At 40.0% G+C, this 23,295-nt stretch overlaps 2 protein-coding genes across 4 annotated transcripts in view; one reads left to right on the top strand and one right to left on the bottom strand.

Annotated features, from left to right (window-relative positions):
* The first annotated feature begins 1,498 nt into the window (after positions 1-1,498).
* Positions 1,499-8,006, top strand: Prss37 (serine protease 37). Its single transcript, XM_090333425.1, has 6 exons — positions 1,499-1,650; positions 1,912-2,022; positions 4,464-4,605; positions 5,656-5,909; positions 6,424-6,560; positions 7,761-8,006. Exons 1-6 carry the CDS (start codon positions 1,542-1,544, stop codon positions 7,905-7,907), a joined length of 900 nt encoding a protein of 299 aa, XP_090189551.1. The 5' UTR covers positions 1,499-1,541; the 3' UTR covers positions 7,908-8,006.
* Positions 8,007-9,673: 1,667 nt separating this feature from the next.
* Positions 9,674-23,295, bottom strand: part of Ssbp1 (single stranded DNA binding protein 1) — a 31,906-nt gene continuing 18,284 nt past the window's right edge. For 2 of the 3 annotated variants that reach the window (XR_016535573.1, XM_090333429.1), the window contains one exon: positions 9,674-9,948. The gene's annotated coding sequence lies outside the window, so the exon portion shown is untranslated. Of the gene's footprint in view, positions 9,949-13,379; positions 13,426-23,295 lie in introns of all 3 variants that reach the window. The other variant, XR_016535574.1, reaches the window with a different exon arrangement.

Raw genomic sequence — 23,295 nt, 5'->3', positions numbered from 1 at the left:
AAGATTAAACTGATGATCTGAATAACTATATAATCATTAAGTATCTGGATTTGTAATTTAAATGTGTAGCTCCTAATGGTTCCCTTGAAAAATTCTATTATGCCTATTACCCTGACTTGAAAATGTATTCAAAAGTTCACTCATAACTTAAACACAGAAATCCTCGTCAAATAGAAAACCCAACTCAATATGTAAAAAGAATTATACTTATGAAAGTCTAATGCAATATTTGAAAATCAGTATGTACACTGTAGCAATAATCTAAGAGCACTCCATTCTGCCTATTGGTCCTAGGAGTGGAAAACATTTGGCAAATCTAAAACCCACCACCACCACTAATAATAATAATAATAATAATAATAATAATAATAATAAACCTCTTGATGAGCTAGGAAAGATTATTACCTCACCTTGATAAAAAGCTTCTACACCTGAAATCCTCTTTACTCAGGAGGCTGAGATCTGAGGACCACAGTTCTGAGCCTCTCCAGGCAGAAGAGTCCCTGTGAGACTCAGCTCTGGTGCTGTGGCTCAAAGTAGTAGAGTGTTACCCTAGAGCAAAAGAGGTCCAAGAAAGTGCTCAGGCCCTGAGCTTAAGCCCCATGATAGACATAAAAATAAAAAACAAAGCTTCTACAAAAACTGATAGTGAAAAGTTGAAAGAATGTTTTTCTTCTTGATCTGAAATGAACCAATATTGTCCAATGGTTTCACTTACTCGGTATAGTATTGTAAATTCTAACCACTGTAATATGGCAGGGACTAATGAAGAGGCACAGAGAAATGGAAAAGGAAAGGACCTATCTCTGTCTCTCTCTGCTGTCTTTATGTATTTGTAGATAATCATTATAATTTAAAACACACACACACACACACACATACACAACCTAAGGTTGCAGAATGTAAGATCCACAAATGACAGAAAAGTCGCATTTCAGTATATGAACATATAGAATCCAAACTAAAAGTGCAATACAATTTACAATTCTTCCAAAGAAAATTAGACATACACAGTAATATAAACAAATTTTGAATACTGCCTTTTAAAAGCGTGGGGGTAGGTTATAGATCAGAATCTGGGATTCACTAAGTGCCCAATGACTTAGTATTATTGTACTGATCTTTTTTTCCTGAGAATGTGCTCTAGCAAGAAATGTTGGAAAGTCTACCGATTATCCAAATCTGATTGTGGTTTTCTACTGAAACTGAGAAATGTTTCTTCATGTAAAAAGCATTGGAAGTACCCCCACCCTGAGTCATCACTAACATATATTTAATTTTAGATCTAATGGTGTCTAGAATGTGCACCATTCCCCAGCTGTGAAGAAAACTAGCTGGTCCATGCATGCTTCTCACTTCCTCATGTCCTTAGCTCAAAGCCAGTGATCTGGACAACACAGCCCCAGCTAGTGATGATGACTGAGTGATGAAATAGTGATCAAAAGGGAGCTGAACAAGTGTAACAAAGATAGGAGGGGCCAGGGGGAGCTCAAGAACCCATCAGGGTGTCAGAGCAAACTTTAGGGACACTGCCTCCCTGAATGAAGGTGGAAAATTCTGTTCCCTCATGGTCCTTGCCTCTGAAGCTCTGCAGAGAAGATAACTGCGCCTATCTTCAAGAAGCTTGGCTTAATCTAGGAAGATCAGCAGGTAGAGGGTAGAAGTCTAGGGCTCTGGCTCCTTTTTCCTTGCCTCATATGATCCAATAGAGGCACAGTCCTCTGCCTTCCCTGGACGATGCAGGCCCCCACCTTCCTGGAGACATTTCCCTTCCCTGGTTATGCCCAGAGCTGATTTCCAATCCCACCCAGTGCCTCCATCCACAACCACCGGTTCCCTAGCTCCGCACCTGCCATCCTCCTCCTCTTCTGGCAGTTCCCCACATCTGACTATTCCCACTGATTCCTACAGATGTTCCTAAAGAGACAAATGAGCTGAGAACTTCACACACTGCTCACCTACATCTCACAGGGGAAGGCTGGACCACCATGAAATTTATTTTCTACTTGACTGTCCTTGCTGGTATGTATATAAGACCTTCAACAACGTGCTGGAAGGCACAAGTTAGAGGGTTTGTGGCAGGTGTGGATATGTAAGGGGTGTCTGAGAAGAGTCAAGAAAGACTGTTTTGAGCAGTACTGGGGTATGCCCTCTCAAGACAGACAGCCACCCTTCTAGTGGTAGGCTGCGGGGTAGCTTATGGCACATACTTGATTTGGAGAACTCTCAACAATGAGTGCTCATCCTTAATTATTGCAGATGTAAGGACCTCCACATCCTCTGGACAAATCTCAATATAGCCCCAAGGCCAGAGAACCATATCAGAATATCAGTCAGCCATACTGACTTCTGCTATTCCCTGTTTCCAAAGCCATACAATTTAGGAAATAGCAAAAATTGAAACAAGAAGTGGTCAAATGCTAGGTCCTACTGTAATCCCTGCCTTCCAGGGTGTTCTTCTGGTTGCAGAATGTGCTACTGGGACATATTCCCCACCCCACCAAGGCTGTGTTACAAAGTTAGCTGTGGAGAGTTGAGTACATTAACCCATCTGTGCTACAACTGCTTCAGCTAAATGGAGGTATTGACTCCTCTAGAGTTTTGAAGATTAAACCAATCTGTGTGAGGGGAAAATACTAGCCCAGGCTTGGGAGGATCAAAAAAGTGCTGAGAGCAGACAAGAAGAGAACCTTGTTTCTGATGCTAGGACCCTTTATTTTCTAAAAGTTTCTGTAAATATTCCAATTATAAATATATATGTTTATATTAGAAAATCTGGACATTTAAAGTAGAAAACCATCATATAATTTCACTTCTAAGTGAATATATATTAATACTTTGAATTTGCTCCCAGAATTATTTGTTTTTGTGTGCTTTATCCTTGTTTTGAGATAACTAAATAGCATTACATGTAAAGTTGGCATAATTTAATAAAATATTAATATGTTTAATATTCTTTAAATAAGTTCTACAGTTAGTACATTTTCTGTATTTGAATGTGGAACAATCCCATTTCAGCCATTATGCTACAATAAAAATTGCCAAGGTGAGCGTGTTGACTCATAATCTTTGTCTATACTCAATTACTTTAAAATGGATTTGTGGGGGGCCAGTAATTTGGCCTACTGGTAGAGTGCTTGCCTAACATACATGAAGACCTGGGTTCAATTCCTTGGTACCACATACACAGAAAAAGCTGAAAGTGGTGCTGTGGTTCAAGTGGTAGAGTTCTAGCCTTGAGAAAGCCCAAGGACAGTGCTCAGGCCCTGATTTCAAACCCCGGGACTGGCATAAATTAAGTAAATTGGATTTGTGAGAATCAGGTACAAGGTAAGAACAAGATACTAACTCTTAGTAAATGTGCTTAGATAACCTTTAATGATGACTAAATATCAAAAATAATCCAGTGGAAATGAAAAAGTATATAAATCTCAATGACTTCAAAATTAACCAACATTTCTAAAATAAACCCCTTTGTACAACGACTTGAGATAATTAAAAAAATACAAAATCACAAATGAAAAGTGCTTTCAAAGCAGAGCCTCTGAAATAATCACATAGTTATAGTTACTCAAAAAAGCTTCTATACCCAGGCACGCATACTGACAGTCAGAGAATCTCAAGATTTTTAAGACCACTACTATTTCTTTTTGTGTGTATTCTGGCAATGGACCTTGAACTCATGGCCTGGGTACTGTCTCTGACCTCTTTAGCTCAAGGCTGGTACTATACCACTTGAGCCACAGCCAATCTGTCATATTGTTGGTTAACTAAAATAAGAATCTCGTATACTTGCCTTTCTGGACTGGCTTTGGACCTTTGATTCTCCAATCTTAGCCTATTGAGTAGCTAAGCTTACAGGCATGAGCCATCAGAACCTGGGTAAGCCCTGTACTGTTTCCTAATGCCTGTTTCCAAATTGCTATTCAAGAAAATAAAATCAATAATGCACCTTCTACCCGATGAATATAATGTAACCATTCTATCAATTACAATAAAAATATCTGAAAAAAATAAAATCAATCTACAAGCAATAAAATGAGTCTTCCTTATCATATCCTTTCTTAGACTAAATATTATCAATACTAACCAAAAATTATTTTTTCCAGTCCTGGGGCTTTGAACTCAGGGCCTGCATACTGTTCTTGGGCTTTCTCAAGGCTAAAGATCTAGCATTTAAATCACAGCACCACCTCTGGCTTTTTTAATGTATGTAGTACCGTGGAATCGAACCCGGGTCTTCATGCATACTAGGCAAGCATTCTACCTCTAGGCCAAACTCCCGGTGTCCCCAAAATTCTAAATATTAGAAGTAATTGTCATTTTTCTTCACATTTTTCTTAGGAAAGTGTCAAATATGTTCATATTTCCTGAAAAATGGATTACAGGTTTAAAATTGTCCATATTCTGTTTCAACTGTCTTATTTGTTCTAACACATATACTAAGAACATTATATTTTCAGGGACATCTTTTCTCACTCAGTCATCTGTGCAGAAGGAAGACCCAGCTCCCTATTTGGTATACCTTAAGTCCCACTTTAACCCCTGTGTGGGGGTGCTCATCAAACCCTCATGGGTTCTAGCACCAGCTCACTGCTACTTACCGTAAGTACCTAGTATGTACCATCATTTTAATCTAATCTGGTGATTCTCAAATAGGAGAAACTTCCTCCCCAAGGCACACTTGCCAAAAATACATGTGTCTAAAAATATTTTTGTTATCACAATCAGGGAACAGTAGAGGCCAGAGCAGGGATGCTGTTAAATATCCTACAATGTACAGCATAGTCCCTCACGTAAAGACCCAGCCAGCCACTAATGAGAAAACCTAGAGCACACTGGATAGCTCCGGTCTCGCCTCCCTTTTTCCGAACACCCCCTCCTGAGATACAAATGCATTTCATCAGTGGAGGCCCCTCAGTAACTGATGGTGCACTCAACTGAGTAAGTTGAGAATTTTTTTTTCAGGTAGTAACTGGAAAAGGATGGAGACGTTACCAGAAAAAATAGATTAGTTTTGTGCTCCCAAAGTTATTACAAAAATCCATAGGCCTAAAAAGGCAAGAGGAAAGGAACAGAGTGGCTTCAAGGGAAAGAGGAAGATACTTCCATGAAGAGATGGCCTGACACCTCAAAGGACATAGGCAGACTTGCAGAATTGCAAGACAAAGGGAGGGTAAATACTTGGAGCACATTTCTCTCCAATTACCTGCTGGTGCTTCCTACTATCCAGAAACCCAATCAGAAGCCACAGCCCATTGGTTTAATTCCCATGTCACCTTCCAAAAGTGCAGAATCAGAAAGTGAATTTAGTGAAGAAATTGAACATTATCTAACAGATCTTTCTATTCCTCCTCTGCCTTGTTATTGGAAGATAATAAAAATTTCCATTTCTTTGGCATGTATTATTTTTCTCTTTACTATTTAGGAACACTACATTAAAATATAGTATTTCAAAGAATTCTACAATGTATGTACTATGGTCTTCTATGACTTCATTTGTAAAACAGAATTAAGTACAGAATGCCTGCACAGACTCATTGCAGTCATTACAGGATCTGGCACATTACAACACTCAGTATCTCAGTGTGGTGGTGGTAATAATCGCGGGGATGGTGATAATGATGCATGCTTCCATCCCCCTTCTACCTCCAGAAATCTGAAGGTGATGCTAGGAAATTTCAAGAGCAGGATCAGGGATGGGACAGAGCAGACTATTAGCCCCATCCAGATCATCCGCTACTGGAACGCTAGCCACTCCGCCCCCCAGGACGACCTCATGCTCATCAGGCTGGCCAATCCTGCCATCTTCAACCATAAAGTCCAGACCATTCCCATTGCCACTAGTGAAGCCCAGCCAGGCACTGTCTGCATGCTCTCGGGTCTAGACTGGAGCCAGGAAAACAATGGTAAGTACTCTTCCCACAGCAAATTCATGTCTTCAGTTGTCCTTGAAGACGAGCATCCGGGTCCTCAGAGCTAGTAGAAAAGAAGGGAAAGAAGAATGGACAAAGGAAGAAGCTACAGGAAAGCAACTAGCAAAAGGAGACCTGCCCCCAAAATGCAATGTTCCTCCACTCCCAGAGTTTCTACTGTTCTACAGAGGCTTTAGAGCTTTAGCACATGGAGCCACCAGGCCACCAACTCTGTCCAGAGGCCTGAAATTCACATTAGGGAAACTGTGACTGTTTTCACACATGTTAATTTTCTATGTAAAGGAGAACTTGATTAGAGTGGGCACCGAGGAGAAAGGAAACTACATTACAAAGACACATGAAAGCTAGTTCACCATCCTTACGATTAACTCTCATAACTGTACTCAACTTCACAATTCCCTTTTTCCCATTCATTATTTTCTTCATGCACATACAGGGACAGGTGGAAACAAGGTGGTGTTAGCATGATTTTTCCATCTCTCCTCAGGCAGACATCCTGACTTGAGACAGAACCTGGAGGCGCCTGTGATGACTGACGCAGAATGCCAGAAAACTGAACAAGGAAGATCCCACAGGAATTCCTTGTGTGTTAAATTTGTGAAAGTATTCAGCCGCATTTTGGGGGTAATTCTTTCTCTACAGTGTTCATTTACTTATATGTGTCCAGTTAACTAACCATGCTACAAAACATATTTAATTTTTGAGAATTTGTCAAGGCCAGAGAAAAGAGACATATTTCTTCAGATGTGAGCTCTTCTTTTCATGGAGCTTGATTCCGTACAGTATCTCCCATCAATAAGACATTGCTACAAGTCCTACAGCTACAAGCAAAATAGTAATATATTATATTGTATCTAATAATTATAGATGTTATATGATATAATATATAACTGCTTTTAAAAAATCAGAATCTGGGGCCAGGAGTTTGGCCTAGTGGTAGAGTGCTTGCCTAGCATGCATGAAGACCCGGGCTCAATTCTCGGTACCACATACATAGAAAACAAATGCTGGAAGTGGTGCTGTGGCTCAAGTACTAGAACTCTAGCCATGAGAAAGCCCAAGGACAGTGCTCAGGTCCTAGGTTCATGTGCCAAAACTTGCAAAAAAAATCAAAATCTATAAGGAATCAGGGTGGACTGTTGCATAGCTAAATGAGTCAAGCTTCCTTAGCTAAAGAATTTACCTGATGACACTAAAAACAGAAAAAAATTGAGATCCAAACAGACATGCCAGCTTTCAATAGTTTTACCTCTCACATTTTCTCCACAAGACCTGTATCCTCTCTGGTTTTGTAAGGGAAATAAAAATGGATCAATACAGCCGGGGGCAGTGGCTCATGCCTGTAATCCTAGCTACTCAGGAGGCTGAGATCTGAGTATCATGGCTCAAAGCCAGCTGGGCAATACAAAGCTGAGAGCCTCTTATCTCCAATTAATCACTAGAAAACAAAGTAGGGCTGTGGCTCAAGGGTAGGGCGGTAGCCTTGAGCAGAAGAGCTCAGGGATAGTACCCAGGCCAGAGATCAAGCCCCATGATCCCCCTCACCCCCCAAAAATAGATCAATACATTCACAAAAAAAAATCAAACTCTTTTCACAAGTTGGAATTGACTTTATCAGTTCAATTCAAGATTATGAGAGTTCAACACAGCAAGGCTACAGAGAAAGGACCCAAGCTTCCTGTTCCCCAGTTCAGGGATATGTTCACCAGCAAGCATACACACCATGGAGCTCACCTAAGGCAAGGACTAAGGAGGATTCCTAGAAGATGATTTAATGCACTCTCTCTCTCTCTCTCCCCTCCCTTCCCCTCACTCCTGTGGTAGGAGGTGGCTGTTGCTACTGTCATCTGTAAAAACCATCTCCAGGGAATCGAGGTTGGACACTTCATGGGAGGGGACGTCGGCATCTACACCAATGTCCACAGATACATATCCTGGATTGAGAATGTCACTAAGGACAAGGGAAAATAACACCCTGCCTCTCCCTCTGCATCCCACCACCACTGACTACATAAGCCCAGCTTCTCCCCAGACTCAAAATAAACCTCCAAGCAGGAATCTTCAGATGCAGCTCCCTGGAAGTCTATGTCTCTTTGTTTGTGATGGGAACTACAACATGCTACATGTTACAATTTTAGACTGGGATATGTTTATCACACATAATGCTCAATGAATGGGATATAAATGAGATGGATACCCACTTTAAAGAGGACTATCGGATGGTAAGATAAATTTGTATTACTATAAGCTGGTTGTAATTTGCTACAGTAGCCATTAAAACTAATAAACTTTGAAATCCACATTAAAAACTATTTTTTTCTTTTTTTTTGCCCAACCTTAAATTTGAACTCAGGGCCTAGACTATACTTTAGCTCCTTTTGCTCAAGGCTAGCTTTCTACCATGCGAGCCACAGCTCCACTTCCAGCTTTTTCTGTGATTAACTAGAGATGAATCCCATGGACTTTCCTGCCCAAGCTGGCTTTGAACCATAATCCTCATAATCCTCAGATCCCCCCTGAGTAGCTGGAATTACAGAATTCCTCTAGCCAATCTCCAGCTTTCTTATTTCTTGGGCAAATCATCTAGAATCATCCAATCAGGTTCTCCCACCCAGGATTTGGGATTTGGGGAGAACAAAGAGACATGCACAGAGGCAGACAGCATTGTGAACACCAAGTGGGAAAGGGTATTGAGTGGTGGGACCAGCAACTGCTGGTCCTATGGATTCCCACTGATGAGTCTAAAGGAGAACTAAAGGGCTGATTTCTTGCAGGCAAGTATACATTATGGCTCAAAAGGTAGAGCCGGAAACATTGTTATGAAATTAATGCTGGGTCCCCATTTCCACCCCCCCTACCCCCTGGGGACCAAGACATGTGAAAGGGTATCAATGTATGTGAATTAATGCACCTTCTATCTGGCAAATATCATGTAACCCTTCTATTAATTACAATAAAAATATATGAAAAAAAGACAAAGTGAAAAAAAAAGATTACTGAAAAAGAAGAAATTAATGCTGGGAAAAATAGCAAAAAAAATCACACTTAATAAAATGGAATGGATTTAGAGTGAAGTGGCATAATACTCTAACCTTGTTGAATGGGATTTAAAGCTACTGTTCAAGTGTTACTTTTTGTAAACAAAAAGTACAGAAAAGATTGGATCCAGGCAGTGGGATAGCAATGAGTGAGGTAGGAAGTGTTGCTGTTCTTTATACCTTTGTACTGCTTGTTCCATTGTCAGTCTGGCTTATATGTCACATTTTCATTACTTCAAACATCTAATCTATACCATCAAAGCAGGGTACAAGAAAGTAATACATGCACACACATACAGACACACACACACACACACAAAGCTGCAACTCTGAGCATGCAAATTCCAATAGATTTAGTTACATAGGAATCAATTCAAGAACACAGATTTGCCTTCAGATTTGTTTTTTGACTAAAACACAAGCCTCACACCTGTCAACAGTAAAATCATTTACAGAAGAAGGAAATCAAACTCCAAGTCTTATGGAAACCATAAGACTTCACTCAATCTTACTGAGGTATATTTGGCAAATGAAAATTATGTGACTTTTCATATATGTGTGCATACACTGTGAAATGATTATCAAAGTACCTACTCTATTTTGCTGAGCATAACATCCTCTAGTGTCTTTCTTGTTTTCACAAATGTCAGCATTTCTTTTCTTAAAACTGAAAATACGCAATTTTATATTTATGCTACATTTTCTTTTGTTGAAGGTCACAAGTACCTTTATTTTTTAAGTTTATTGTCAAAGTGATATACAGAGGGGTTTCAGTTACATATGTAAGGTAATGAGTACATCTCTTGTCAAACACTGTTACCTCCTCCATTTTTCTCCCCTCTCCCTCCCCCAATTGTGAAGTTCATTTCCTACATGTTGTCTTACGAGTATAACTGTTGCATGGGTTCATTCTTTGTCCTTTGTCTCACCATTTTGTTGTCCCCCTTCAGGTGAACATATATACAAGTCACGATCTGAAATATAGTGACAATAGGGGATAAACCAAAGAGGGGAAAAGGAAAGAAGAAATAAGTTCACACAGTACACTAAAAATAACAATAATAAAGAAACACCTCGTTTCCATATCTTGGGGTTCATTTCCATTAGCATCATCTTATACGGTCATATGCACATAGCGACTGAGCTATTGTGATCATCTTCTAGGACTATACTGCATATATACTAATAACTACAAATGAGGGAAACTGTTGAGTCAGTCTTTGGATCTCCTTCCTTCTTTTAATATGCTTCCGAATATTTCAATATCCTTACAAATGGGTCAGTGTCATTCTTTGTGATGGAGGCATAGAATTCCGTTGTGTATATAGGCCACATTTTCTTGATCTACTCATCTACTGAGGGGTATCTGGGTTGGTTGCTTATCTTAGCTATGGTAAATAATGCTGCAATGAACATAGCTGTACTGGTTCATGCTACATTTTCTTTATCCTTTCATGTATTAATTGATGATTACATTTTCCAGTTATTATTATGTACATAAGAAAAGTAAATCATACAAACTTTGATCTGTTCTTAGTCTCTGGGCATATTAACAATACAAGATTTAAAAGTTAGTTGCTATTTCCTGCATTTAAAAAAAAATGCTCATAGATAGGCCAGAGGGTAGCCTAGTACTAGAGTGCTTGCCTAGCATGCACAAAGCCCTGGGTTTGATTCCCTGGTGCCACAAACACAGAAAAAATAGCTGTAAGTGGTGCTGTGCCTCAAGTGGTAGAGCACTAGCCTTAAGAAACCCTAAGGAAAAGGAAAGCCAAAAAGGGTACTGTGGCACATCTGATAGAGCTCTAGCCTTAAGAAAAAACAAAAACAAAAACAAGGACAGTGCTCAGGACTGGCAAAAAATTCTCCCCAAAGTAGACTTTTAAAATTTATATACTTTTTTAATTTTGTTGTCAAGGTGATATACAAACAGGTTGCTGTTACATATGTAATGGGTGCATTTCTTGTAAACACTGTTGCCCCCTCCCTTCTTTTCTCTCTTTCCCTTCTCCCCAAAACTCCTCCCCCAAGTAATAAAGTTCATTTACAACAACAAAAAAAAAAAAAAAGAAAAAAAAAGAAACCCTAAGGATAGCACCCAAGCCCTGAGTTCAAGCCCCAGGATTGGGCAAAAAAATGTTCATAAACTTGCATTCTACACCATCCTATTATGATAGCTAACAAGTTTGAAAATGGAAATGAATTTTACAACTAAGAAAAGGTAACAATGTCCAACAAGAAATGCATTTACTACCTTAGGTATATAACTTCAACCCCTCTGGACATCATTCTGACAATAAAATTCATTAAAAAAAAAAAAGACGAGGCCAGGAGCATGGCCTAGTGGTAGACTATTTGCCTAGCATGTATGAAGCCCTAGGTTCTACTCCTCCATACCACATACACAGAAGAAAGCCAGAATTGGTGTTGTGACTCAAGTGGTAGAACACTAGCCTTGAGAAAGCCCAAAGACAGTGCCCAGGCCCTGAGTTCAAGCCCCAGGACTGGCAAAAATAAAAAACAATAAAAAAGAAAATGACTTACCTAAGAGTTGCTGTAAAAAGCACAAAATGTCCTTCAGTCAAAAAACTGGGACTTTTCCATCTGTACCATTTACCAACTGATGGTGGTGAGCAAATCATGATCCTGTTTTGTCAGCTATAAAATGAGGGTGAGATGCAGAAAACTAAAGGTGGATCCTTCTATGTCACCCTGCACCAGGATTAATTCCAAATGGATCAAAGACCTCGAGGTAAAAGCAGATACCCTGCAAACTTTACAAGAAGGAATAGGAGATATACTAGATTTTCTTGGCACGGTTGAAACTTTCTTAATAAAAACCCAGAAACACAACAAATTAAAGAAAGTTTGGACAAATGGGACTGCATTAAACTGTATGACAAAGGACATAGGTAACAAGTTTAAAAAAAAAAAAAAAGCCCATAGAGTGGGAGAAGATCTTCACTAACCATACAACAGACAAAGGCCTCATATCTAAAATCTACATCTAAAGAAGTTGAATCAATCCAAAACAAATCTTCAAAGAAACAACCATCCCATTAAAAGATGGGCCAAAGACTGAGAGCCTTCTCTGAAGAAGAAACAATAGCCTATAGACACACGAAATGCTCAACATCTCTGGCCATAAAAGAAATGCAAATCAAAACAACTTTGAGATTGCACCTCACTCCAGTTAGAATGGCCATGATCAAGAAATCCAATAACAGCAGATGCTGGAGAGGATGTGGCCAGGAGGGATCACTACTACACTGCTGGTGGGAGTGCAAACTCGTTCAACCACTATGGAAAGCAGTATGGTGGTTCCTCAAAAGACTAAACATAGAGCTTCCCTATGACCCAGCAATTCCACTACTTGGCATTTACCCAATCGTCCAGAAACAAGGACATACTAAAACCACTAGTACAATGATGTTCATTGCAGCACTATTTACCATAGCAAAAATATGGAACCAACCCAGATGTCCCTCAGTAGATGACTGGATCAAGAAGATGTGGTATTTATACACAATGGAATTCTATGCTGCCGTCAGAAAGAATGACATTGCCCCATTAATAAGGAAATGGAAAGACTTGGAAAAATCATATTAAGTGAAGTAAGCCAGACTCAAAGGAACAAAGGCTCCATGGTCTCCCTCGCTGGTAATAATTAGTACACATCTAAGACACTCCTATATTTCAATAGCTCAAATCCTAGGTACATAAGGTCATATAGGATGAGACTAAATGAAAGGATCTCTAGGATATGGAAACAAGAGCTTTGTCTTGTGTGGTTGTTGTTCTTAATGTACTATGTTATTTCTCTTCTCTTTTGTTGCCCTTTGGTTAATCTCAGTATCTGACTTTGTTACCTGGCATATTATATATACATTTGTTGAAATAGGAAACGGAAGAGGGGAAAACAAGATGATTGGGAGGGGGTGGGGGGAAAAGGGGACAAAATAATGAGAAGGGGTATCAATATGTGAGAAGTAATGCACCTTCTGTCTGGTGAATATAACTGTAACCCCTCTATACATTACAATATAAATAAGTAAATAAATAAAAATAAAATGAGGGTAAAAGTAGCATTGGTACAATTAAATCAAATAAGGTTTGATTTAATCAAATGGACTCCTGATAAAATGCAAATCCCAAAAGACATTAGCTACTATTTTTTTTCTTTTGTTGTTTATGGGGCTTGAACTCTGGGCTCTTCAGCTCAAGGCTAGTGTTCTACCACTTTGAACACCACTTGTGTTAGTTACTTTTATTATTACTATCATTTTTAAAAGACATCAGTATAAAAATAGAAATGGCATAATAGACAGCCTACTTCTAAAAACAAAGAAGTACTATTTTATTTAACAAGAATTAATATTTTCATTCGCAAGACAAAAGGTGGTACCTTAACTAATATCCACGTGTGACCTGCATTACCATTTTTCACAGATCTAGGTAAACAGAGTGAATGTTAGAAAGAGTAGATTGGCATGTTTGGGAAGAGGTGAAAACCATGTTGAGAGTATGGTGACACAGGCATGGTGATGCATGACTATAATCCCAGTCCTCGGCTGGGTCATAGGTTCCAAAAATCCTGAGCTGCACAGAGTGATTTTATCTCAGATTTTTCCTCTTCCTCCCCCAAAAGATATGTAAGCCATCAAGTATTGTCCTTTAGACACCAGATCTCCTAGAACTGAGTTTTTAAAAATGGATCTTCAAACTAGCAGGTGGCTCCTGTGATCAAGTCCAGAAGATCATGGTTCAAAGTCAGCCCTGGGGTAGGGGGTGGGTATGGGAAGAGGAGGAGAGTAATCCATAAGACTCTACAAATAATTAGCAAAAAAGTAGGGGTGGAAAAATGGGTCAAGTAGCAGAGCACCAGTCAAGCAAGCATGCTGAATGTACTAGTAGTGATAAACATATTGTTTCTGAAAGAAAAGATCTCTAGATCTGAGCTATATAACAGCAGTGGACTCAGCACCATCACAGACTTTATGTGAAATGACCAGACAGGCCTCTGCCTCTTCTGGACCTCAGTTTTTTTTCCCCCTGTGCCAGTCCTGGAGCCTGAACTCAGGGCTGGGAAATGCTGCTGACCAGTTTTTACTCAAGGCTAGTACCCTACCACTTGAGCCACAGCTCCAATTCCAGCTTTTTGGTGGCGAATTATAGAAAAGTCATCTATTTTCTAGGTTGGCTTCAAACCATAATCCTGAGATCTCAGCCTCCTGAGTAGTTGGGATTAAAGGCGTGAGCCACTGGTGCTTGGCTCAGCTATTTTTTTATTCATGATGTAAAGAGTAGTTTTAAGGCTAGGGAACAAAGATACTCAGTCACTTAAATATATTCTTTAGGTATCTATCATGCCATTCAGGGTTCCAGTCACCAAAGATATAAGAAAAAAACAAAGCCACAAAGTCTCTGCTGCCATGGACTACAGATTCCAGGTGACTTTCACCCCACTCAAAGACCTAGCAAACTAAACCTCAAATTCTGGCGATGGACAGCTGTAAAGACAGATTTACTGATGACAGAGGGCAACGCATGACCTCCTTGCAAGCAGTGTTCTTTTTGAGAGTAAAATCAAGAACCTTCACCCCATTTCTTCTAATGTACATCACAGCAGCTAATGACCTGTATTCTGACAAGTCTAGGACTCAAAGAAATTTCCAGAATATAAATATATTTCATTTTCAGTTAACTAGATCTACTAAAGTGAAGAAATGGGAAAATTATTCCATAAGTTTTTCAAAAGTTTAACTAAAGTTACTAATATTAACAGAGATGATATTCCATAAAAATTAATGATTATATTCACTATTCTGAATCTATTTTCCATAACAAAAAATGCAACCTGTGTATGTAATATAAAATAGTGAAATGATTTACTAAATATGTACATAAATAAAAAGTAAAATAAAATCTATAGTTGCAAACAAAATATTTGAGCATACTTTTCTCTCTTTCAAAACGTATTGTTCTTTCAAAATTTCTCACCCTCTTATCCTTTTCCCTCCCCTTTCCCTTTTTATCTACATATACAGTTAGGAAGATAAATATTAAACATCACATTAGCTCCTTCCTTGGGAGCTATCAAAAGAATGTCTCCAAAGAATATCTTGACACCATCTTTCTCCCTGGATCATGTGTCCTGGGTTCTCCAAGCACACATTTTATCTTCCACAGGGTTTTCTGGAGAGTCTGCATCACCTTAAGAATCCCCAGGATCAGTATGACAGAATGAAGAGAAGGTGGGAAGCCATAAATGTCTCTGAAATTAAGACCCTGGGGAGAGTGGTCAGAGGTAAAAGGGGCTCGCCGGGATATAAGCCAGGTGAAGCGGAAGGAAGCCACCCAGGGACTTCAGGGCGGTGACGTGGGCTCGTGCCTGAGCATCCCTCCTACCAGCTGTGTGGCACACATCTTCCTGTGGTGTCTGTACAAAGACACAATCAGCACCCCAGAGGAAACAAGCAGCACCACTAAAGGAAACATGTAAGCATACGAGTTAACTAACTTTTAAATTAAAACTACTCATGATCAAAGGCAATAATAGGGAAGACTGAAGGATAGAAGCAACCAAAGAATAAAACCATACTATATTTAAATGTCAAACAATAAAAAATAAGCTGAGTAGACATTATTGTCAAACACCATCTCTGAAGCCATCTGTGTGTGGCTGTAAGGATATGGCCAATTATCTATACTAATGCATATCTCATATATATCTAAGAGGAAGGAGATGAGTAGAACTGAAAAACATGTTGACATAGTTACCAAGAAATGTTAAAAACCAGGCACTGGTGGCTCACACCTATAATCCTATCTTCTCGGGAGGCTGAGATCTGAGGATCTCGATTTGAAACTAGCATAGCATAGGCAGAAATGTCCATTATACTACTATCTCCAAGAAACCAACAGAAATCCAGAAGTGGAACGTGTGGAAGTAGAGGTGTAGCTCAAGTGGCCAGCACTCGCCTTAATGAAAAAAGCTAAGCAAAATCACAAGACTCCAAGTTCAAGCCCTAAAATTAACACCAAAAGAAGTTATAAAAACACTTCATTTATTGTATTTTAGATTCCAACTTTGCTTGAAATATAATGCACTACATATATGCTTATCATGAGCTGAACTCTAGGATGGCTCCTATGACTGTCATCTCCTGGTACACTGTGTGAACAATCCTTGGGTGTGGTTGGCACTGAATAAAATGAGATGTCACTTGTATGATTAGGCAAAGGTGACGGATTTTTGAACATATAATTAAAGATGTCATATAAGTCAGTTTTTAATTAATCAAAGGCACACTATCTTGTCAGAACTGAGTTAATCAACCGAAAGTCTGGGAAAGGGACTTGGCCTTTCTTGCTTCTTTTCGTCCCCTTTCCTGAGAGAGACCCTCCTGCTTGCTGGCCTTAGTGAATCTGTCATATGTGAGAAGATATATAGAAGGAAGTGTCACAGGTCTCTCAATGTGCAAGAGGGCACTAACAAACTGGCAGACAGCAAGAAATGAAAACCTTAGGCCTACAATCACAAGGAATCTCTGTCTGTCTCTGTCTCTGTCTCTGTCTCTATTTCTGTCTCTCTCTGTCTCTGTCTCTCTGTCTGTCTCTGTCTCTGTCTCTGTCTCTGTCTCTGTCTCTCTCTCTCTCTCTCTCTCTCTCTCACACACACACACACACACACACACACACACACACACGCACGCACGCACGCACGCACCAAAGAAAGAAAAAAACTTTGGGCAGGAGTTTGGCCTAGTGATAGAGTGCTTGCCTAGCAATTCCTTGATACCACACACATAGAAAAAAGCTGGAGGTGGTGCTGAGGCTTAAGTGGTAGAGATCCAGCCTTGAGAAAGTCAAAGGACAGTGCTCAGGCCCTGAGCTCAAGCCCAGGACTGGAAAAAAAAATGAAAAAGAAAGAAAACTCTTGCGCTTAGAAGATTCCAAATCACAAATAAAAATGAAGCCCAACCAGTATCTTTTTCCCCCTTTTTTTGGTTTTAGAGTTCAAATCTAGGCTGTTGGCATTCTAGCAAGCACTCTACCACTGAGCTATATCCCTGTACCTTGATTTGTTGAGGGAAAGTCTTGAAGAACTGACTTCAAACTTGGATCCTCCTCCAGGTTCTGACTTTCAAATGCAAGTTCTACAGGCACATGATACCATGTTCTGACCAGGAACACCTTGATTGTGCCTTGAAGGCATTTTGAACCAAAGATCTAGTGAAGCTATGTCAAAACTCTGATCCACTAAACATATAACGTCTTGACCTGCTAGGTTTTATTACTACACAGCAAACAGAAAGCTAATACGGTGTTCAAAGAAATCTGGAAATAACTGTGAGGAGATGTAGAGAAAGAGCAATTGGACTGGGAAGAAGCAGGAAAGCAATGCTAGTTTCTGATAACAGCAACGTGAGTGTGGAGAGGAGAGTTCTGAAGCAGGAGCTAAGAGGCCTGACTCCAGCACTTCCTGGGATTCTCTACCAATTTTATGCAGTGCACTACTCCTTCTGGCTATCAGTAGCTCTATTAATAAGATGCTGGGATCATTGGACTAGCTTTCCATTCCTTCAGAAAATACAGAGGCAAAGAGGCAATATATTAGCACAAAATCCACAGCATTGAGCAATATTCAGTCCCTGCTTCCAAAGAAACGTACATTCTGCATAACCTCCATGCAGCAAGACCCAACACCCTAAAACTGTGCCTGGGGGTGTGCAAAAGGAGAGGAGAGGTCACAATCTTCTACTAGCCAGAGAACCTGTCCAACAGCAGTGAGTCTTCGGTGACTTTCCAACAGAGACATGCGTGTTCCCCTCTCCCCACCTGTTCTACTCTGGCCTACACCACAGGGATCCCTAGGGATTGTAGTAGTCAACCAATACAACTCCACACAAGCAATTCTGGCCAAAAGAAGAGAACCGAAAGCCTCCAGAAATTTAAAAACAGAATTTTCACAGATGACTGAGGATATTAAGAAAAGCTAAACCACACAGAAAAATGAGGCCTTTGTTAATTTCACCTAAGAAAAATGTTGCCTAGGAAATATCCAGCAATATACGTGCTGGCTCATAGTTTTTAAATTCAGTATTTAAAATATTCTGAAATGATAGCTATTTTCTGCTCTCATCAGTGAGACAGTCCTACCCTCCAAGGGAGAACTTTATGAGGTGACGGGAAAGGAGCTAGCCAACTCAACAATGGCAAAGGATGTTTAATTATTTGCAGAAATAATGCTTGCTATGCAAACAAAATCTATTTTGAATTCTGAAGTTTATGAAAATAATGAGCTTTGCATTACTTAGAGAGCAACATCTCTGGTTTCCATCCTATTTTTCATATTTGCTTCTCATTTAGTTTCAAAACCAAGGAACAAAATGGGAAAGCAGAGAAATTTAAATTCTACTGAAAATGTCAGGACATTTTACTGCTGTCCATCTCCAGGCACCTACCATCTTCCACAATCTGACAACTCTTGTTCCTTATGATAGCTGGAGAAAGAAGGAAAGAGGTGAGGTAGCCTGCTGCAATCAGAGCAGGAGACAGTCCTACCCTCCAAGGGAGGACTTTGGGAGGTGATGGGAAGGGAGCTAGCCAACTCAACCCATGTCAAGGAGGGATTTCACAGTCAACTCACTTTGGTTGGACAAAGCTTTGTGCTTTATCCTCTTCCTGTGATATCTGTACAAAAAGATAATCAGGAAGAAAGTTCCAGTAAGATGGCTGCCTAGACACATCTAGTACAAACAAGGATCAAAACCAGACAAGTATTGTGCTAGAACATTTGGGGATAACCCTGAAATACAGTGATAATGAAATAGAGGAGCTATGGAATATAGGGACTCCTGATGAGCTGGTAAGGAAGAAGCAAAGTGCCATCAACTTCCCCACTGCCCCCATCTGGGCTAGTGTGCACTCAAGAAAGTCCTCGCATTACAGAGCAAAGACAAACAGGAGGTGGGGGCTGTTGGGACAGCCCTTGCTGGTACCACAGATAACTAACCATTGCCCCCAACAGTACTCCTAGTCCCAACCCTAACTGAGGAGTTGTTAGAGACTGCATAGTTACAGGGTTTCAGAGGTAGAACTCACCCAGGCTGTTGTTGCATGGTGTCATTTTGAAATCAAACCCAACCACATGACAGCCAGGACACTGGAGTGGGCCACTTCCACAGCCCGGAGAGACTGACAGGTGCATTGCCCTGTCTCTGCTGCCATCAGACTGTCACTTCACCCACCAAGAACACTAGCAAGACCCTAACACTTATGGTCTCCAGAAACTGGCAGAAGTCACCACACTGCATAAGCTGTGTGTTACTGCTGACATGTAAGCTTTATGTACCTGCCTAGAGATCCCACTGCAGAGCTCTGGAAACCCTGCTTCTACCCCACCTTAATTCCACAAAACAACATAAACAGACGCAGAGGCAACTGCAAGAAACCTCATATTACAACAGGGGAAAGTCCAGTTATTAATAATCGGACAACATCCATTAAGTAACTAGCATGTACCAGACCCACTTTCAAGGAACTTACATTTGGGTTGCACAGTAATGGTTGTAACATGTTTACAAGTTGAACAGGTGAATAGACAGCTATGTTTATACACTTACACACACACAGAGACACATATATATACACACACAATTTTGTTTATACAATTACAGGGAAAACAAAAGAAATGAGCCAGTGAGAAAACAAGCAAAATCAAATGTAAACCAGGAAAAATAGGAATTTCTGGGTAATAAGCTCTAGAAGAATTTAGGCAGGAGAGAAATTTGGAAGCCATACTTCATACTGTGTATTTCCACACAGAACTGCTCAGGTCAATCTCCATTCCAAGGGCTACCACTCAAGAGCTAAAATAAAGAAAGCCTCAATCTTTCTACTTCACTGGAGTGACCTTTTTTTTTCTTTTCATAAAATGTATCTACCAAGGGGCCGGGAGTTTGGCCTAGAGGTTAAAGTGCTTGCCTAGCATGCAGAAGACCCGGGTTCGATTCCTCGGTACCACACACATAGAAAAAAAGCCGGAAGTGGTGCTGAGGCTCAAGTGGTAGAGCTCTAGCCTTGAGAAAGTCCAAGGACAGTGCTCAGGCCCTGAGCTCAAGCCCAGGACTGGCAAAAAAAAAAAAAAAAAAAAATGTATCTACCAAAATGCTGCCATACCTTTGTCTAACAAAATCCCTTCCATTCCTACTCCACCAATGCACTGCTCTATGCCTGCAAATGTGACATTAGCCTTCTAACTTGATTGAAAAGGTGTCTCTGAAGTTTACCTTTATAATGCACCTGAAGTGAGAAAAGAAAGGTAAAGAACGATCAAATAGAATCCAAACATAAGAGACCTTCTCAAGGCCAAAGGATGGATTTATATTGGGTTTAGTTTTATTTATGTATTTAACCTTTGTATTGCAGCTACAACTGTCCAGAAATGAACCCAGAAAATTCTAGACCCCACATCCTCAAAAAAGCTCCTGATCACAGTGCAAGGCCAATCCAGGCAGAAAATTCCATGAGGCTGCCATCTGACCAAATGGATGCTGTAAATAGGGCCATTTGCCTAAGGTTCCTAGAAATAATGGGAAGCCCAGGAGACCGTGGCTCTGATGTGAACCAGGGTAGAAAGTAAAACTCTGTATCAAAAATAAGCAAAAAATAAGCAAATAAGTGGTGCTATGGCTCAAGTGGTAGAGCAGTAGCCTTGAGCACAAAGAGGCTCAGGAGAGTGTCCAGGCCCTGAGTTCCAGCCCCAGACTGACAAAAAAAAAAAAAAAAAAGAAAAAACAACCAGCAAAAAAATGAGGACAGAGACATGGCTTAGGAATCACACCAGTCTAACAAGCATGAGGCCCTGAGTTCAAACTCGAGTACAGGCAAATATCTAAATACCAAAACAAGTAATTGAGTCAATAATTTGACAAACTGATCACAAATTAGTTCAAATGTCTAATAAATTCATTTTTAGCTGTCAGGGACCCTCATCCAAAACCACCTTAAGATTTCATCTCATCCCAGTCAGAATAACTATCACCATGAAAACATAAAGCAACAAATACTGGTAAAGATTCAGAAAAAGGCATATAGGAATCAGGCATAAAGGAATATAAATTTCTTCATCCATTATGGAAGTCGGTATGGTGATTTCTCCCCACCCTATGATCCAGCTATATCACTCATGGGAATATACTTGAAGAAATCAACATCAACATAGAACAGACACATTCCCATCCATGTTAATCTTGGCACTATTCATAATAACCAAGTCATGGAGTTAGACTAACTGCCATCAACACATATTATTTAGCTACTAAAAAAAAAATGAGGGACAGGAGTTTGACCTAGTTGTAGAGTGCTTGCCTAGCATGCATGAAGACCGGGGTTCGATTCCTCAGTACTACATACATAGAAAAAAGCCGGAAGTGGTGCTGAGCCTCAAGTGGTAGAGCTCTAGCCTTGAGAAAGTCCAAGGACAGTGCTCAGGCCCTGAGCTCAAGCCCAGGACTGGCAAAAAAAAAAAAAAAAAAAGGTATGTACCTGTCAGATACTTCATTTACCAATATTTCCTATAGACCAGGTCATTTGTCTAGCATACCTTTCTCCTTTGTATTGACCCAGGACGGAGTTCAGTCATATGTTTTCCCATCTCCAAGAGTTCACCTCAGCTCATCTGTTCATGATGGGAATCATTACAACATTCCAGCTCATGGGGTGGGCAAACAAACAAAAAGAAGCAGAGAAGGGAAAATAAAGAAAGAGAAAGGGCCTTGAACACTTGTATGTTAAACTTGTCATTTAAAATATGATGTAAAAATCAACGTTAATAAATTCTTTAAAAAAAAAAAAAGAAAAAGGGGAGAGGAAGGAAAAACAGAAGAGAGGGAGGGAGGGAAGGAGCGATACGTTCCTGTTACAGAAACAAACCTAGAAAGCACATTGTTTCTGCTCATTCAGCTAGCAGAATTTGCTCATGTAATATAGCATCTACTTTATAAGAGGAAGTTACAAAATAAAATTGGTGGAGGTGGCACTGTGGCTCAAAGTGATAAAGCGCTAGCTGAAGAGCTTAGGGACAGCACCCATGCCCTGAGTTCAAGCCCCATGACCAACAAAAATAAATAAATAAAATTAGCAGTCAAACCTCTAGATAGCTAACAACTATCTTTTTAGCTAACTAAAAAGAAGAGAAAGTGGGCTGGGAGTTTGGCCTAGTGCTAGAGTGCTTGCCTAGCATGCACAAAGACCCTGGTTCGATTCTGTCATACCACATACTTAGAAAAAAGCCGGAAGTGGTGCTGAGACTCAAGTGGTAGAGCTCTAGCCTTGAGAAAGTCCAAGGACAGTGCTCAGGCCCTGAGCTCAAGCCCAGGTCTGGAAAAAAAAAAGAAAAAGAAAAAAAGAATGCTCTTTCCTTGCATAAACCAGTCACCAGGAACAAATGCATGTACCTACAACAGCCAGTAGGGGACCAGTGGACATAGCATCATTTGTCACCATCAAAACTGAAAATCCAAAGACAGTGCTCAGGCCCTGAGCTCAAGCCTAGGACAAAAAAAAAAAAAAAAAAAGAAGAAGAGAAAGTACAGATATTAAAGGGGACGCAGGAAGGCCTCTCCCACTCATTTAGAGTTCTAATCACATAATGTACATTAATTATTCTAGTAATCATTTCGTCTGAGAATCTTCAGCTAATACCTCCAGGTTTCCTCCAGGTTTCTGACTATAAAATATTGGTTTGGATAACATTTATAAAACATTGTAGTCAAAATTTTGGTGGCCAGAATAGGGAAATCAGATAATTTGTACAAGTTGAATAATGATTTATTTAGATATGTATAAATATTACATAAGCATTTTGTAAATACTGCTTAAGAAGCTTATTTTTAACTATAGCCATAATTAACCATTAATTCCCATTTCAAAACTTGCCCATCTTCAAAACTGTTCCATTTTCAGATACAAGTGTTTCTGGGGCCATAGTCCTGTTATTCCAGCCCCACAAAATAACAGCTTCTCAAGAACTGTGCTAGCCAGGTGTGCTGGCTCACACCTATAATTCTAAGCTACTCGGGAGGCTAAAATTTGAGGATCTCGGTTCAAAGCCAGCCTGGGCACTAAAGTCTGTAAAACTCTTATCTCCAAATAACCACCAGGAAACCATAAGTGGTGCTGAAGCTCAAGGGGTAGGGCAGTAGCCTGGAGCTGAAGAGCTCAGGGACAACACCCAGGCCCAGATTTCAAGTCCTACTTAAAACAAAAATATAAAAATAAAAGGACTGTGCTATGCTCAGATCCAAAAAATGAAG

The sequence above is a fragment of the Megascapheus bottae genome, chromosome 5 (genome assembly GCF_031878675.1).
Source record: "Megascapheus bottae isolate mThoBot1 chromosome 5, mThoBot2.hap1, whole genome shotgun sequence".
In the NCBI taxonomy this organism is placed as follows: Eukaryota; Metazoa; Chordata; class Mammalia; order Rodentia; family Geomyidae; genus Megascapheus; species Megascapheus bottae.
Note: the sequence above shows the minus strand (reverse complement) of the source record. Positions and strands in the feature narration are given on the sequence as shown.